The 15,000-nt window shown below is 53.7% G+C and overlaps 8 protein-coding genes across 8 annotated transcripts; 2 read left to right on the plus strand and 6 right to left on the minus strand.

The window, feature by feature from the left end:
* Positions 1-30: 30 nt before the first annotated feature.
* AB675_11141 (uncharacterized protein) lies at positions 31-1,154 on the minus strand (the record flags this gene model as incomplete). Its single annotated transcript, XM_018139963.1, has 5 exons — positions 31-299; positions 351-406; positions 454-510; positions 607-1,069; positions 1,118-1,154. 5 exons carry the CDS (start codon positions 1,152-1,154, stop codon positions 31-33), a joined length of 882 nt encoding a protein of 293 aa, XP_017995822.1.
* A 659-nt stretch (positions 1,155-1,813) lies between these two features.
* Positions 1,814-3,473, minus strand: AB675_11142 (uncharacterized protein; the record flags this gene model as incomplete). Its single annotated transcript, XM_018139964.1, has 3 exons — positions 1,814-2,863; positions 3,083-3,315; positions 3,368-3,473. 3 exons carry the CDS (start codon positions 3,471-3,473, stop codon positions 1,814-1,816), a joined length of 1,389 nt encoding a protein of 462 aa, XP_017995782.1.
* Positions 3,474-4,314: 841 nt separating this feature from the next.
* Positions 4,315-5,463, minus strand: AB675_11143 (6-phosphogluconolactonase; the record flags this gene model as incomplete). Its single annotated transcript, XM_018139965.1, has 1 exon — positions 4,315-5,463. One exon carries the CDS (start codon positions 5,461-5,463, stop codon positions 4,315-4,317), a length of 1,149 nt encoding a protein of 382 aa, XP_017995802.1.
* Positions 5,464-7,095: 1,632 nt separating this feature from the next.
* Positions 7,096-8,336, plus strand: AB675_11144 (Metapyrocatechase 2; the record flags this gene model as incomplete). Its single annotated transcript, XM_018139966.1, has 2 exons — positions 7,096-8,150; positions 8,210-8,336. The coding sequence occupies 2 exons, from the start codon at positions 7,096-7,098 to the stop codon at positions 8,334-8,336; spliced, it is 1,182 nt and encodes a 393-aa protein (XP_017995753.1).
* Positions 8,337-8,593: 257 nt separating this feature from the next.
* On the minus strand, positions 8,594-9,559 carry AB675_11145 (Fumarylacetoacetate hydrolase domain-containing protein 2; the record flags this gene model as incomplete). Its single annotated transcript, XM_018139967.1, has 4 exons — positions 8,594-8,649; positions 8,691-8,800; positions 8,853-9,244; positions 9,296-9,559. The coding sequence occupies 4 exons, from the start codon at positions 9,557-9,559 to the stop codon at positions 8,594-8,596; spliced, it is 822 nt and encodes a 273-aa protein (XP_017995767.1).
* A 772-nt stretch (positions 9,560-10,331) lies between these two features.
* On the minus strand, positions 10,332-11,483 carry AB675_11146 (putative deaminase; the record flags this gene model as incomplete). The annotated part of the gene is made up of 1 exon (XM_018139968.1): positions 10,332-11,483. One exon carries the CDS (start codon positions 11,481-11,483, stop codon positions 10,332-10,334), a length of 1,152 nt encoding a protein of 383 aa, XP_017995836.1.
* Positions 11,484-12,156: 673 nt separating this feature from the next.
* On the minus strand, positions 12,157-12,627 carry AB675_11147 (uncharacterized protein; the record flags this gene model as incomplete). The annotated part of the gene is made up of 1 exon (XM_018139969.1): positions 12,157-12,627. The coding sequence occupies one exon, from the start codon at positions 12,625-12,627 to the stop codon at positions 12,157-12,159; it is 471 nt and encodes a 156-aa protein (XP_017995803.1).
* Positions 12,628-13,441: 814 nt separating this feature from the next.
* AB675_11148 (6-hydroxynicotinate 3-monooxygenase) lies at positions 13,442-14,712 on the plus strand (the record flags this gene model as incomplete). The annotated part of the gene is made up of 2 exons (XM_018139970.1): positions 13,442-14,153; positions 14,261-14,712. The coding sequence occupies 2 exons, from the start codon at positions 13,442-13,444 to the stop codon at positions 14,710-14,712; spliced, it is 1,164 nt and encodes a 387-aa protein (XP_017995747.1).
* Between the last annotated feature and the right edge of the window lie 288 nt (positions 14,713-15,000).

A 15,000-nucleotide genomic window follows, 5' to 3' on the forward strand; every position in this document is an offset into this window, starting at 1 on the left:
GCATCGTTGCGTGAGTAGCCGCTTGTCTCCTCACATTCTGCTACCAACACGGATGGCGGGACCGTCGGCGTCCAGGGACAAGTCCTCAACGGCAGGCGGCTCTGGCATCTTGGCAAACGCCTTGCACCACTTCTTGTGGAAGGGCGCCCAGTCCTCCTTCTGGCACTCAACCGAGCAGTAGAGAACTTTCTTACACTTGCCACAGAACTTCAGGCCGCTCGGGACCAGCTCCGGGAGCTTGCCACAGGTGTTGCACTCACGGAGCACCGGAGCGCCTGGAAAGTATGCCGGCTCTCCCTCTGTATCGTAGTCAGTCACTGTTATACGCGTTCATTCACAAGAAAACTTACTGTCTCTGCGCATCTTCTTCGACATTTGTTTGCCGAAACTCATCATACTGTAGCTGCTGGATTATTGTCAGTGCCATCATGTAAAGGAAGGCTAAGTACGTACGGGACACCCTCCTCATGGTACACCGGTCCGGTGTAGTTTGCCAGCAAGAAGCCACCACTAAGATCACAGTCAGCCCCTGGTCAGCCCGAAAGTCCGCCTTGCTGCTGATCCTGTGTTGCAGACAGACGTGAATGAATGGGTCAAGAAACTCACCCGGCGTTGGCTCGAGCCTTCTCGAAAGCGAACTGGATCTTGTGATCTACGCGATCCGGTTCAATCAAGCTGTATGGTTGTCCGTTGATGTAGTTCTCCACAGCATGGCCCATCTGTTGAATGCCGTCCTTGTGCATGCCGCACTTCTTGTACACACTGCGGACGAATTCTCGCTGCTCGGTGCTGATGTTGGCGCCGACAAGCATGGCTAGAGCGGTCAAGATGCAGCATCCGTGTCCGGGTGTTACATCGAAGTCAACTTGCTCGGAGTTCTTGTACTTGTCAAAGACGCGACTGAAATGGCCATTGTTCAAGTGGTCGCGGACTTGCTCGACAGAGAGATCTTCTCCGTCGTCGTTGTCAGAAGTAGAGTTTGTCACAAGTGAACCGCCTTCGCCACTGGTCCAGATGTAGACGCCAGATCGCTTGCCATACAGCCACCGATGAGATCTAGAACTTGATCCTGGTAAATCATTAGCGCGCTGACGGGTTTCGTGCTTTTACTGCTGACTTACAGACTCGAAGACACCGCCTCCCCATGCACCCATCGTTGCGGTTGAAAGGGTAGATCTAGCGGTAAATCGTGGATCGTGTCTTGAGGTTGCAGTAACACCGAGGAGATGAAGCCTGTCGGATTGAAGGCGATAGTAGACGGAGTCGGTACACGACGCTTGTTGAGAAGATGAAAGTTAAGCGAAGTAATTTTGACCTTTTCGCAGTTTGTGTGCAAGTAAGAGATGAGAAGCGAGTGATGTGAAGGAACGCGTACCGACGCGTTTCAATTTTCTTGTGCCTGCAGGTGCCTGCCTAGATACCAGCAATCATGATTGCCTGCTTCGCCCCGCCAAACCTGCACCTTCCCGATGTGCATTTCAATTCTGGCCGCCCTGTTTGCAAGCATGTATCGCAATGTGATTCAGCCTGCGCATCAACGCATAGCAGAGATCTCTAACTGAGTCTCCTGGGTGCATTTGGTTGTCCATGGAGGACGTCGAGAACGCAACGATTCTTCGGCTTCCACACTTGGCCTTCAGCATAACCGAGGTAGACTGAAGCATTTGCCTCGACGTGACTTCACGGACTGTGTAATTCATGGCGACCAGTGTGGGCCACTTCTGCTTGTCGCGCTCCCAGGTGGCGCCTCGGCTCTTGCATCTCTACCCAGTGCTCTCCTGGTCCTTCGCCTTGTTCATCTTATCGTAGACCGTCATTCGGCTTCGTTGACCGTCGGAGATTCCGCGTGCGTGTCTATGGCGGTTATGTCGAGGAATTCTGGCACCTGATTGACACTAGTATGACTAGCCCAGGGCTGAACTGGTTCCTCTGCAATGCTTCCAGTGGCGACGACCTCTCTCCACAGCCGTTTGGCTCGACCTCGTCGCTCTGGATCCGGTGCCCCTCTGGATATAAGCTGCAACATCATCGTCACGATATCCTTGAGAGCCTCCGTGACAGACTTGCTGTTCTCCGTCGGGTGCATGAAGTAATAACACTGGTCCAGAACGTAATCGATGCCGAGACCTTCTGTTTCATCTCCTGCAACGGCATTCCTGACGGGTATGGGCAGTAGCAGAATGATGAGGTTGGCCAGTAACTGTAGGCTTGTGAATATAACACTAGGCTCAGAGGAGAGAAACCTGCTCTGGATCACAGCAATGACCCACTTCCTCACGAACTCGACCGCAGACACGACATCTTTCGCCATCATTTTTGTAGGTTCGTACTTATCGACATACTCCCTAAACACTTTTCGAAGATCTTGGGACTTCTGCGGCACTGCAGCCATGTTCCGCATTGCCACGGCCAGCAATATCTGGTCGTCACCAGGATCCCCGACTTTGCACCTGAGGCAGCGGAATCGAAACGTATAGTCCAGAAATAGTCGTAGCCTTTCGTCCAGAATGTATTCGTCTCTGCTCAACGATATGGAGGGTCCGTAGACTTCCAGTGCCGTCTGAGCGCCGACGCAGTGCATTCCAGCACGGGCCTCGTTGAAAGATAGGGTCTCCAGAACGAAAGCGAGGATGGGTGCGAGAGCCGCATCAGCGTAGTGAACGTTCGGATCACGAAGCTCACTCAAGGCCTTGTAGTAATGATATATGATCAGCTTCGTATGTCGCTGTACACCAGCTGAATGCAGGTTGCTGACCGGGCTCTCCATGAGAGCCACCGCCAGCAAGAGATGTCGCACAGCTGGGAGTTCCTCGGCGATGCGTGGGAACACGGTCTCAAAGAGATGTTCGAACTTTTTGGGCATCTGAATCGTAGTCAGCATCGCACTGGGGTGCAAAAGATGTGGACAGAAGGCAACGGGATAGTATAGTAGCCTGACGGAGGCATAGGCATTTGTGCTTTCTGGGAGGTCTCTGGGAATGCTCTTGAGACCCTCTGATAATGCTCGCCCAGTCCATTCCCACCTTGTCGTTGTAACCCTCGTCGAGGGAACGTTGACCAAATTACAGTTCCAGATACTTACATATGATGAGAATAGAGGTCCAGTCCGCTGCAGATAGTACACCATCGCACGCTGCTCGTCTTCATTACCCCAGAATTGCATCGGCGGCACTCGCTGCTTCAGTAGCAACTCCGGCGGCTCTGAGCCAGCTTGCTGTGAGCTCAGTGGTGACGGAGATCTGGTTCCATCGAACACCCAAGGCTTGGGCACCGCTGCGTAGCGGCAGTCAAGGTCCCTCGCTTGACATCGTTGACCTTACAAGTTTCGTCAGTCTAATCAACCATTGCACAACTCGCAGTGACTTACATGCTGGCTTGGCCTCATCGCATTTGACGCGCCGTGACTTGCAGGTGATACACCCAGACCTGGTTTTCGGGGCGTACGCTCGTTTCCGAGCTTTCGGCACCGTCATGGTACGTGAAGACTCTACTCACCAATGGATGCTTCATCGATGGCCAGCTTGTCGACTCGTCCTGAAGGCCCTCCTGGGATAACATTGTAGCTCCTGACGCAGATATATCCCTGAGAATTGAAGGGAAGCCAAAACGACGTTGGACAACAGAAGTACAACCTGAAGTGTCTAAGCGTAGGTAACCTCGTCGGAGACTTAAGCTTCGTTTCCGGTCTCGAGGCTCCCCACTGCAAGCTAGATACTGTATTTCGAATTTATCAGCCTCGAAACCTGCGACGTGCCTTTCTCCAATCGCTGTGGCCTTCCTCCAGTCGGGATCTGGTCGACTAGTCCGCAAGTCGTATAGATTAGATAATGCTCCTCAGCTACCTGAACAGGCTGTGCCATAACGTCATTGCAATGCACAACTAACAAACGGCAGTAGGGGCCACAGGGGTAGAGCTTGCAGACCTGGAAGGGGCATTACCTGGAAAGACCTAGATATGGAGGGGAGCAGATCCACAATGTTGGGGTCCTGAAATTTGACGATCAGCCCTAATTGCAAGCTGAAAGAGCCGAGGACATAAATTCAGATTGACGGAGAAAAGGGGACGAATAATCGGACAATCAGCAGTCAATGAATGGAGTGGATATGTACCTACAATAGACACTTCTTGGAAGTCATACGCTCGCTACGAGCTCGTCTCGTTAATCGTACAAGTCTATACTGCTATTCGTACGAGTGACTCTAGCCACGTGAGCACTGTTCACTCGTACCATATCGCCATTGGTATTCCAGCTGGCGGTCCACCAATCGTGGCCGATGTATTGAATCGCAAAGATGCCAGAATAGTACTGCCAATCAGGCCCGTGCTGGATCTCTCTGCAACACAGTGATTGTTTCTGATGCAGTCGCAGCCACAAGAACCAGATCACCTGCCTTATTCAGGGTGAACTGCCTTGGGCTCAGCCCTCCGACTGGGACCAGCTGTAAGAAAGCTAGGCTTCCATCCGCGTTTATGCGATAGTTGGCCAGTGAGTCGGATTCCGGAAAAGAATTGTCCATTCGATTTGTCACCATCAGGAACTTGTTGTCCAGGGAAATCTGGATTTCAGAGGCCTTAGCTTTCTTAAGGACCTCCGCACTAGCTTTGCCGCCGAATGTGTCGATGACACGACTGGGAGGGGTAAGATGAAGCAGTCCTCCAGAGTAGCTGACGTTGTACGTTGTGATCGTGTTGGCGTTCTCTGACACAACGAACAGATAATCGTTTGTGCCGATCTTCCCGAACTTGGCATGACGCGGGGCTGAACCAGGCGGTGTTTCCAGCTCGATGCCTTTGTAGACAATTGAGTTTTGGACCGTGAACGTCCGGATCTTGTCAGCGCCATAGTCGGTCACGACAAGCCACTGACCAGTCGGATTAAGAATGACGCCGTGACCCCTAGGCACGTCTTGACCAGGTGCTGGGCCTGGCTGCTCGAGGGCCTCGAAGGTGAGATTGAGAGCGCCTCGAAGAGCACCATCATTGTTGACATCGTGAAATGTCAGACCCCCGCGTATGGTCGAGTTCGGCGGACCACCGTATTGAGCAATCACAAGCTCGTCACCAGAACTGAAGAAGGTGCTTTGCACGGGGCTCGCGGAAACGTTGCGACGCTGAGTCTGGACCAAGCTCGCCCCATCGTCTTCGATATCGAAACTGTTCAGTGTGCCATTGCCAGTCACCCAGCCTTCATCGAGACACCATAGTCGTTCTTGGTCCCTCTGCAGAGCTAGCCATGAAGGGTTCGTCTGACAGCCGTTTGTCTTGTTGATTTCTGTGAGGGTGAAATTGGTGCCATCAGTGTCCAGAGCCACGCTTCGGACCCAGCCGTCATAGCCAGCAGCAAACATCGTCCTCGGAGTTGCGACCGGCGCAACGCTGCTCGATGAGGTATCGTGTGCGAAGACTGCAAAGACGCTGCTCATCAGCAGTAGTACAGATAGCGCGAATTTTGTGGTAAACATTGTGAGATAGTGGTGAGGGCTTAGGTGTTCGTTAATGGCTTCCGGTGCTATGGAACGTATCAAGGTACCAGCTTGGTGGAATTGAGTATATGAATAACAATAAACGGAAACGATGAACAGCCCTGATCAGACACAGCACTGCTCCTACAAAGAAAATGGTTGCAGACAAAGGAGAAACGATCGACGTCAATGGACGACTACCGTGATTACCCACTATGGAACAAAGAGACAATGAACAAAGTCAGTGGATGACCTTACCATGGTGACTCTCGATCGATCAAAGAATGTGTATCGTCTTGACGGCTACCAGGAAGCACAAGGCGATTGCAGGATGGGATGATTGGCTGTGCTTCGGCGTCAAGTGGCTGATTAGGGCTGGCATAGAAAGCTCCTGGGGTCTGCTGGGAACAGCCCGCTCGCGTCATATAGAACGAGCTGCGAAGCGCGGTCCCGCATGGGGCCATGCCATCGTTTGTATCGTTCGGCCAATGGCTGGGTCCATTGGCTGGCCCTTTGCGAGAACACCGATCGAGGCAGGGCCTACAATGCCCTGGAGTACATATTTATGAGGAGTCAATCACTCCGGTTTGGTAGAAGGTTGCTAAGTGGCCCAGGAGAGTCGCATGTAATGGATGACACGCTCATTGACGAACACCATTGCTTTCGCGCTCGCTGCTTGGTTCTAGTTGAAACCGAGATGGGTTGCGTGGTAGTCTTGTGTAACCACACGGTAGGTCCGGAAGCGCTGGTCCCTTGTTACCGCGGGTATAATTGCGTACGAAATAGACGTCCCTATGAGCGTCGTCAGGACTGAAACCGAACACCGCAAGCCACGAACGTTGGAAGTTTTGATAGTTGATCTGAGGAAAGCAACGGGAAGTCGGATCGTTGCGGTGCCCGCAAACTTGTCTTGGCTTTGTGAGGTCGATTTCGCCGGGTGCATGTGCTCCAAACCCTACCTAATTTACTTCGGCCGGATGACAAGACCATCGCTTCTGTAGCTGCAAAATCTCAGCAACATCACGAAGACGACAAACGAGACGCACTAATTTCGGCGCAGGGCATACTCCTGCCGCTGGAAAGAGCCTCTTTGAGGGCGCTATCGCCTCGAATGACTGCCCAATTCGAGAAGGAGATTCGTGCTCGGCCTAATTTCTGTGCCCGCAACTGCACAGCCACAGGACGTTTTGGAGTCCCACGTTCTCGTTCGACTGTCCCACATCGTCTTCTTCACTTTCCGTTGGAAAACTTCCCCAACCCCTGTCGAACGTATGACACTGAGTCGGCGATTAAAGAGTGCCGAATATGATGCGGGGAGGCCGTGTCAGACCATGTGGGATCGACATGGTTCAGATATGATGGCCACTACCTTCGTCTCCAGGTAAGAGAGACCGTAGATGATCCTCTTGACCAATCCACAAGCTCAAACAGCGGCGGACTTGCCATTACAACTAGACCAGCAAGCACATCGTGGTGTTATCGGTAGTGTACTGACGCCACTTGGAGTCTGGAATTAGACACAGACTGGTATTGGTCGTCTTAGTACTAGCATAAGTAGCCGTGGAAAAGCAGAGGGGACTTCCTGCAGTTCCTAGAGCCAGAAACTCGCACGACATCAAGTCAGCCGGCACCATGATCGCCGCCAAAGATCTAAAGCACAACCTTACGGAGGAGAAGCAGAAGAAGGAACAGTCAAATGGCCACAGGGCGCCTGTCTCGAGAGGTCCCTCGCCCAATCGTGGCGCCTCCGTCCCCGACACGCAAGCCATCGGCCCTGACAGAGAAGACAAAGAGACCTGGCGGCAACGCCACGGTATCTCACGCTCATCGCAAGTCAAGCTCACCAAACTCGCTCACATGCGCTACCAACACCCCGACCTGAACGTGATCACTACCTTCCTTCGCGACTTCGGCATGCACGTCGTGAAGAAGACGCCCACTCAACGCTGGTACGCCGGCTACGGACCGGACCAGTACGTCTACTACGCTCAGGAAGGCCCTCCGAAGTACCTCGGCGGCACCTTCGAAGTCGAATCAACAGCCGAGCTCGAGAAGATCACGAAACTCCCCAACTGCACAGTCCTGAACGATGGCATCCAAGAGATGACCGACGCGCCCGGCGGCGGCCAAATCCTGTCGATCCTCGATCCCGAAGGCTTCCCCGTGAACTTCATCTACGGCCAAACCCCAGCGTCTCACGACATACCGAAACCCGCCAAACTCCTCCACAACGACGAGTCCGACAAGCCCAGACAACGCGCCTTCCAACGCTTCGAGCCCGGTCCAGCAGCCGTGCACAAGTTGGGCCACTTTGGCTTGAACGTAGAGGATTTCCCCGCCCAGATGGCCTGGTATACCAAGCACTTCAACATCTGCCCATCCGACATCCTCTACATCAACCTTGACGGCCAGACAGACGATCAGGGCCACCCGAGGAGGAAAGAAGTCGCGCTGTTCGCGCATATCGATCGCGGCGAGGATCTGGTGGATCACCATACTATGTTCTTGACCACATTGACGCCGGGTGTGGAGAAGCACGTCCATCACTGCAGTTTCGAAGTGCATGATTTCGACACGCAGGCGTTGGGCCATCAATGGCTGGCAGGCAAGGGATATGAGCCGGTCTGGGGTGTTGGCAGGCATATTCTTGGAAGCCAGATTTTTGATTATTGGTGGGACCCTAACAAGTAAGTTCTTCTCGAATGTGACGGAGTGCTAGGGCGCAAGCTGACACACATCTTTGCAGGTTCATGGTAGAGCACTACGCGGATGGTGATTTGGTGAATCAGAACACGCCGATGGGCTATGGCCCAGCCGGGCACGAGGGTCTTGCTGTTTGGGGACCTGATGTGCCGAAGGAGTTCCTCGAGTAAGCAGTACACAAGCGACGGTGGAGGGGCTCACGCGAACATGTTGACTCGAGCGGATGGGAGAACCTCGTGTGGCATCACACACACGGCGAAGAGTAGATTTCTGTACATTGTACCTCAGGGGCATACTCAGTATTAGTGTCAACCCGCGTTAGCTCAATGATCATGAAGCATGGCTTGCAGACTGAAGTATGATTCTAGTCTGTGATATGGATCTATTGACACAAGCCTTTTGACGTCCTGATGCTTCAGCACTGCTTCTACCAACCATCGTACTTGACCTTGTTGACAAGCGTGCCGATCTTCTCAATCCAGACTCTAATGTCACCACCATCCTCAAGAACGACTCTCGCTTACGGAAGAAGCCAATACCTGCTGGTGTGCCTGTAAGGAAGATGGTGCCTGCCTCGAGCGTCGTGCCTTGTGAGAGATACGAGATCTGCTTCTTGATGTCGAAGATCATGTCCCTGAGTGGAATATGTCAGCTTTGTTCCTAGGGCAACAAACGAGAAGGCTCACTTCGTATGTCCGTCCTGCACGGTGTCGCCGTTGTAGATAGCCTTGATCCCAAGCGTCTGAGGGTCAGGAATTGCCTCCTTCGTTACGAGCACTGGGCCTAGCGGGCAGCTGCCATCCAAGCCTTTGCTGAACGACCATTGCGTCGTGAGCATCTGCATCGTCCGGGCGGACACGTCATTGCTGCAGGTATAGCCCAGGACGTAGTCGAGGGCCTTGTCTTCTGGGATGTCACGACCGGTCTTGCCAATCACGAGACACAGCTCTGCCTCGTAGTCTGAAGTACCATCTTGCGCTGCCTTGGGGACGGCAATGGCCGCTGGGTAGGGGTCGGCGAGGGCATGGCGGGGCTTGGTGAAGAGGATAGGCGCTTTTGGTAGGTCGAAGCCTCCTTCCTGCAGACTGCGTTAGAGCATAGTAATGGGTCAAGGAGGAGCAGTGCCTACCGCTGCGTGGTCCTTGTAATTCAGGCCCAGGCACCGAATATAGTTGCAGTCCTCCGTGGACACAGGCGACAGCAGCTGCTTTACTGTGTACACTTGCTTCGTCACCTCACCGTCAAAGATAGTGCCGTTGATCTTGTATGCCTTGATCTCCTTGCCGTCGACGCTGTCAAGACCGACATCTCTTGATGTGTCCACAAGCTGGCCAATGTGTGTCCGGTTGTCTTCGTTCGCAATAAAGCGGATGATATGTGTTGGCTTCGACATGTCTGCTGTGCTATTGTGATCTGGATGAGAGAGAAGACGACGAGATTGTCAAAGGAGTACGATGCACGTTTCCTACCGGCTGTTCGTTAAGCATCACTCACCATCTCACCTTTGCATCCATCTCCAACACTCCAAAATCAACAATTAAGCCCCACGTTCTATGACCGAAGGCGGGACAGGTACGGGCGACGGAGTAGACTCCGCGAAGTCCATGTGAAGGTTGCAAAGACGCAGCTACTGCGGGACAATTTCGAGTTTAAAGCGGGGTTGACGTTGGCCTGACGGACGAATTTCGTGGAGGACTGTGGCGGTGCGCCGGCAGAAGGAGATCTGGTCGCCAGTAGGTGTCTTTTACAGGGCTTGCTTCACCACATCTTCATCCTTACTGTCTACCTACATACGACCTAGCTGGGCTTGAGCCGTGCGCTGGACCTCTCGACCATAAATTCGTGTCCAGCGATGTCCAGAGTAGGGTGCGAGCGCACCTTCTGTCGATACGTACTTGCCCCTTTGTTCCGGAGATCTGTAGGAACGACAGGCACGTTGACGTCGGTGCCAGGAGTTCGAGCAGTCGCTGCTCACACGCGGCGTACCTGCTGTCCTGGAAGGTACGTCAGGAGCTTGCCCATCGATAGATTCTCCACTTAGCTAATCAACAACATCACTGGCACGACCTGACTATCGTGAACAAGCTCGAGCCCGGTTCCACGACCATCAGCAGCCTTATTAGCTCCCGGTCTCGTCCCTCGCTGACGTTCTCAAGAGCTCCGGCTCATTGCTCGCCCATGAAATGTTGCTGAACCAAGTCAATTTCCCTCAACATGCCTTCCTTGACCGCATCACTTGCCCAGCAGGCATGCACAGCATTTCTTGCAAGGACCAGGAACTCTCGATCGCTGAAATTGCACAGCCGTCTCACCAGTAGCATGTTATGCAACACCCAACAGTCCTCCATATAAGCTGGGTCGTCGCTGTTGATCGTGACCTTGATCCCAACATCCAAGAGCGTGCGAATCTTCGGCCCCAGCTCTTCAAAAGTCGTGTGTCGCAAATACGACCAAGGACAGATAGTCATGCCCAGATCGCGCTCCTTGATCAGATTCATGAGACCTTGATCCTCCGCGGCATTGATGCCGTGGTCAATTCGATCAAGGCCATGGCCAGCAACGACAGAAGCACATTGCCGGATATGCTCATGTGCATTCTTCGAGTCCGCGTCACAATGCATCGTCAGCTTGAAACCATCTTTGCGAGCACGGGTGAAGACTTCGTCGAACAGTACAGGCGGCCGGTCCTCCTCGTTTGAGTCAAGCCCAATTCCAACGATGATGTCCCGATACGGTAGAGCCGCCTCATAGTGCTCCATCGCAGACTCCGGCGACAAGTCGCGCAGAAAGCACATGATCCACGCCGACTTGACATTCAACTCCCGCTCCGCCCTTTCCTTCGCCTCTCGAAATCCACCCATCATCACGTCCCAACTCATCCCCTTCGCCGTGTGGCCCTGCGGATCAAAGAAGATCTCCGCATACCGCACATTCATCCTCGCAGTATTCTCATAGTAATGCATCGCCAAGTCGAAATAGTCCTGCTTCGTCTTTAGACACGCAAATCCCTCGTAGTAAGCCTCGAAGAACTGGAAACGTTCCTCATCGTTGTTGACGCGACTGGGATCCGGACGAAGGAGGTCCATGGCGTGTTCCAACTCCTTGAGGGAGTGGATCTCAGAGCCATTGGCGGCGATCCGAAGAGGGGTGCCGTTGCGCTGGGTGAACTTCCATCGCAGCTCGGCGGTGATGGTGCCTTCGATGTGCACGTGGAGCTCGACTTTGGGCAGGGCTTGGATGAAGATGTGGTCTTCGGCTAGGAGTTCAGCTCGTAGCTTGTCGCGCGCTGAGGCGGGGAGGGCTTCTTCAATGCCCATTTTGGTTGATGCTTGGGGCCGCTGTTGAGCACATGGGAGGGAAAGAGAACCGAGCGGCCATTATGTACATTACTTCACCTGCACTGTCCAAGCCGGAGGAGCATAGCATGTCGGCTTCGCTGTGTATGTCATGACACCGAGCTCGACCTGCTCCAGTCACCGCAAGGGAGCACATTTAGCTAATGATGGGCCAGCAGTAACGTCACAAGTGCTACTCCAGGCGCTGATGTGCGCCCGCCGCCCCTGGAAGAAGACCGAATTCTTGGCAATTGGCGGTGATTCCGTAAGCGTCGAACATTCAGTGACTCACGACGCACGTGGTGCAAGTAGTACCTTTTTCGAGCCTTGGGCTACAACATGATTCATCGTCTGCCGCACTGTGTGCTGGGGCCTCGATGGCGGAATATGGCCAAGTTTTGCGCACCCCACGGCAGGATCCGGAGCGACGAAGACATCGAGACATCCTAAGACCGTTACACGCAATCCAGGCCTCGCCCGATGTAATATTCGTACTGTGAAGATGGTCCCCGAGTCACTCAGAACCATGGGAAACTCTCTAAATACTTCATATTGTACTGGTCAGCCGGTCGCCATCAATCATCCTGCTTCCGTCCGTCGCGGAAGAGTACACCTCCTCCACACAGACACCTGAAACCCAACATGGTTCCGCGGTTCACAATACCTTCCCGTGCTGTCCGAAGCCAAATCCTCTCCACCATCCCAGCCCGAATGCTACCCATCCCGCACCGAGAAGCACAGGCGCTCCCTTCTTCTGCGGTGTGCCCAGATGCCGGAACTCTTCATCACACCAGTCTGTGCCGGGATACAAGATCGCACTCAGCTGCGTCACCCAGTACAAGCTCGACAGCAACGTAGCGATCAGCAGGTTGTCCATCGCGCCAGACATTGTCTCGGTATGGGTACGGCGCCAGGCAAAGTAAGCAGTCAGTAGACCCAGACCGACACCTGTGGACATGGTCTGACCATTATGAAACTTGGCGTGAGGTGGCCATCGTGGGTTGTAGATGTGAGTCTCGTTCCAGTCGGCTCCAAAGGGGCCGATGGCGCCGAAGAGGGCGGTAGCAGACAGCAGGATGCGGGCGGGCAGGAGGGTGGTGCCGAGTGGTGATGGATCGCCGGGCATTATGCTGCGTAGCTGAGTGACTGTTCCAGGAAAGAGTGCCGATGGGTGAATGTAGTCTTCGGTGATGGCTGATGGCTACTAAGCTTCTCGAGTTGGAGGACTTTGCGTTTGAACTGCTGGAGTGCACTGGGCTTCCTTCTCAGTAGCACTCAGCCTGAAGGCCGTACAGTGTAGTAGTCGGTGATCCAGATACAAAGTACAAATGGCGATAATGGCGGCCTGAAGCTGATCATCGATAAAACGATGTCGAAGGATGAAGCTTTATGTTGTACAGACTTGAACAAGGGGGCTCCGGAGCAGTGGGCCCGGCTGGGTGATCCGCGCTCCCAAACTCGTGATGGTGCTGCACCTGCTTCTTGTATCGTGCTCGAACTCGTTCATACGCGGCTCCTTCTCTCGCGTTTAGACACGCTAAATGACGAAAATGATGGCGATCAGTCTAGCACTGGTGATGGCGTCCAATAGGTACTGCGACACTTGCAGTACGTCACCACGATCCTTCCCGCTTTTAGGGTGGACTTTGACGCCGGCTGGTGGGCCTTGCACGCTGTCCCTAGATTTGCCCTCTATGGCAACCTGAACGAGGAAAGTCATATCGAGTATCGACTTCCTTCCAGACCTCAAATGCTTTCGTTGACTTCGGACAACTAAACAGGGTCGCACTCCGCCCGGTTCTCTGATCCGGCAGACAAATTGGCCGCAAGGCATCTGTTGCGTACCCATTTCAATCGCCAATCATCGCCCAGCTTGTGAGGTACTCCTTTAAGAGAATACTGCAGAGACAACAACTTTGGTTTATCTGCAAGAAGCAGTCATGGCCTCAGAAGGCCATGCACGTCTGCAAGTCGGAATCATAGGCTGTGGCATCGCCGGACTCTCCGCCGCCATCGCGCTATCTCGAGCCGGCCATGATGTCGAGGTTTATGAGCGTTCGACATTCAGTAATGAGACTGGAGCGGCTATCATTCTTGGTCCCAATGCTACTCGCGTCCTGACTCGATGGGGATTTGATGCTGAAAAGGCAGGCGGTCTCGACTTCTGCCAAATGCGTCGTATCAAGGCAGATACGCTTGAGCTGGACTCTGAACAGAAGTTCAGTAACATCAAGGAGAAGTACGGCGACCGGATGTTGCTGCTGCACCGCGCCGATCTCCACACCGGCATCATGAGCATAGTTGAGGCGTTGCCAGAGCCCAAGCCTAAGATACACCTTGGATCCGCAGTGAAGGACATGGAGCCGGAGCAAGGATCGATAATACTCGAGAATGGCTCAACCGTCAGCAAGGACTTAGTCATTGTCGCGGACGGCTCGCACTCAAGGCTCATCCCTCGCATCACCGGATCCGAAGCACCAGTCATCCGCCTGCCAATGTCAATGTACCGCTTCCTGCAGCCGATCTCCGATATTATGGATCGACCAGAGGCTGCACAGTTCTACAAGGATCAGCAACCCGGATTCTCGACTTTCTACAAGGCTGCAGTGGGCAAGCCGGGTCACTTGCTCAACACATACCCCTGTCGCCGTGGTGAGCTGCTCTACTGTGCCTTGCTGCATCCGACGAAGCCCAAAGAGAAGGATCTCGAAAGCTGGTCTAACCCTGCTGAGTATCAAGATGTCATTGCGGATGCTCAGGCTTTCATCCAGCCGTCAAGGCTATTTGCGAAGGAGCTACGGATGTGAAGGTGTATAACCAGATGTATCGGAATCCTATCGAGACGTTTGTCAAGCGCAGAGCTGTGCTAGTAGGAGATGCTGCTCATCTTATGTTGCCGACGCATGGTCAAGGCGCCTCGTCTGCAATCGAGGATGCTATGGCTCTTGAGGTTCTTCTGAAGGGAGTATCAAGCGACCAGGTCGTCGACAGGCTCCAGCTGTTCAACGAGTTGCGGCTACCGAGGGTGCGAGCCGTACAGACTTTCTCAAACAAGATGATGGGACCACCTGACAAGATGATCCAGGAAGTGAAACAGTACTTCAGTGGCCCTATTCCCGCTGCTGGATCGAAGACGTTTGGGCCGGAGTTCGTGGACTTCTTCTTGAGCTACGATGTGAAGAAGGCAGCTGAGCAACTGCTCAAGGTCTGAAGGACATATCAGCTGAAGGCTAATCAAGTCTCTCAGGGACCAGGCCACAGCTTTACGGGTCGTCGTCGGAAGCCCGATACTATACCACTTATGAATCCTTGCCCGCACCTTGCCGCGACCGGATGACGAGCACTGGAGAACCATGATTGCTGAATGTGACCAATGATGACGCGAAGCCGTCGGCGACGAAGTGGATCGAAGGAAGGACCAATGAGACTTGAACTAGCAATGAGCACTTCCCGCGGTGTGGGCTGCAAAGCTGTTGGCGAAGAGGCTCAGAGGTTGGAC

Source organism: Cyphellophora attinorum (assembly GCF_001299255.1).
Source record: "Cyphellophora attinorum strain CBS 131958 chromosome Unknown Contig36, whole genome shotgun sequence".
Lineage (NCBI taxonomy): Eukaryota > Fungi > Ascomycota > Eurotiomycetes > Chaetothyriales > Cyphellophoraceae > Cyphellophora > Cyphellophora attinorum.